Source organism: Penaeus monodon, chromosome 30 (assembly GCF_015228065.2).
Source record: "Penaeus monodon isolate SGIC_2016 chromosome 30, NSTDA_Pmon_1, whole genome shotgun sequence".
Lineage (NCBI taxonomy): Eukaryota > Metazoa > Arthropoda > Malacostraca > Decapoda > Penaeidae > Penaeus > Penaeus monodon.
In genome coordinates, this window is record NC_051415.1 from 20,904,719 (window position 1) to 20,906,674 (window position 1,956).

The window sequence follows — 1,956 nt, forward strand, 5'->3', positions numbered from 1 at the left end:
ACATACCTACACACAAGCACACAATCACTCGGGCCGACACTCACCTTATCCCGATGGTACCAGAGGATGAACTCAGGTGGTGTTGGGCTGAAGTGAACAACGCAAGTGAGATTGAGTGTGCTGCCTTGGTCCAGGTACACATCGCCTTCCCCTACCAATTCTGCTGACGGCACTGAAAGATGAAAATTCGGAAAATCGTTTAGTACCCGCGCTGAATCACGTTATTGTAAATTTCTTTATTCCGCCGAACCCTCCTGACGTTTAAAAACTTGACGGACAACGCTCCCCGCCTGAACAGATTAGAATCACAGCGAATGTGATGGGATATCATCTCGATGATACAATCTATGCTATTCTGAAAAGGGAGTAAAGACTTTGAAGGCGAGAGACACTGGGCTGGGAAATGCAGGAAAATAGGGAGTCACGAAAATGAGCAACCCTGTGTCCTAGCTAAGGGGGAAGAAATTCCAGTATAGAAAAAATCTAATTACGGACTCTCGGTAGACGATTACGTTGGGGGAAACGGTAATATTATGGACGTGAGTAATCTTTACGGATATTGCAATTTAACATGGTGTTGGACCATCGATAACGAATTTCAGTTTAGAATTTGGACTTTTACAGGAACGTTTACAGGAATCAAAATACATCAGTCATCATATTATGAAATTTCTGGTGATTTTCCCAACGAATGCGTTGTTTGTATCCATACAAACATACCATATTCTGGTGTGTCGGTTTACATCCATATCTGTTGGCAAATCTGAGTAACAGACTGTTTTTCCAAGTGAAAGAACCTATCATTTACTTTTATATATTTAGTAAACATTCAGCATTTGGATTTTTTCTCCATATATTTTATGATATAGATTAACATCATTAAATAGAAATAAGGATGCTGATGATTATCAAATCGGAAAACTGCGATGCGTGGAATAAATCCCATATACACTTCAACTATTTTGCAAACTGTTCAGCTCTGAATTTATTTTCCATTTTTCTTTTTACTCTCATAAAAGTCTTCATTACCACAGACCTGGGCTCGTAAAACGCAGTTAATTAAACTGCAGATAAACTCTTCTCTGACATCACTACGAAATAGTTAACGTAAACCCTGAAAATCTGTCTTGCTCCTCAACTCCATGTCATTAGAGGCAGACCACGGAAAGGAGTCCACGAACCTTATTCGGACAAATCATATTAAATAATTTGTTCACTCATATTCTGTGTTTCTCTTAAGATCATGTTCTCCTTTTTTGACATCTCTAAAGACCACAGTACACGTAACACCACATATTACCTTTGCAATATGGATGAGCCTTTCACCACCTTTATTTACATATGACGTCACAGGGGCAGGCTGTCACAAAATAATCGACCCCCCCCCCTCATGTATACATAACATCTAACATTGGTAAAATTTGCTTTCCTTAAAGCGGGTCTTTAGAACTGCATATAATTCCTTCTAAGATTTACTTAATTTTTAGTGTACATGATTATTTCTGTCAATGTTGAAGTTAGTCATGCTTTCTCTGCTGACTCATAAACACGTCTGATCATTTTGCAATTAATAAGCGCTCCCGAATTCTAATCCGTTTTTAATGTATTTGATTTGCTATCAAAGATATTCTACTTTCACTCTAGTGAATTTACATGTTATATGATTTATGTCCTCGGCCTCATATGTATTACTTTATACTTTATTGTAACATATTATGCTATCATTTCTATCTAAAATATTAAAATATTCATATATTCCGTAAATCTGGTCCTTAAGCGAGCAAGTGGCGCGCGGCAAGAACTGAAGACTTTGACTGGCTGCCTTCCAGAACCTTTCTTCGGGCAGCAGCTGCTCCTTCGGCGGTGCCTCTTGCTGCGAGTGATCCGTGGCCGCGACTCGATCCATATCAGGGGAGGATCGGTCACCCGCGAAGGGACAGAGAGGGGAAGGCAATA

The 1,956-nt window shown here is 39.5% G+C and overlaps 1 protein-coding gene across 1 annotated transcript in view; it reads right to left on the bottom strand.

Annotated features, from left to right (window-relative positions):
- Positions 1 to 1,956, bottom strand: part of LOC119592624 (hemicentin-1-like) — a 32,815-nt gene that overhangs the window by 2,643 nt on the left and 28,216 nt on the right. Inside the window, exon 5 of the mRNA XM_037941517.1 lies at positions 45 to 172. Coding sequence (XP_037797445.1) covers positions 45 to 172 — 128 coding nt within the window. The remainder of the gene's footprint in view (positions 1 to 44; positions 173 to 1,956) is intronic.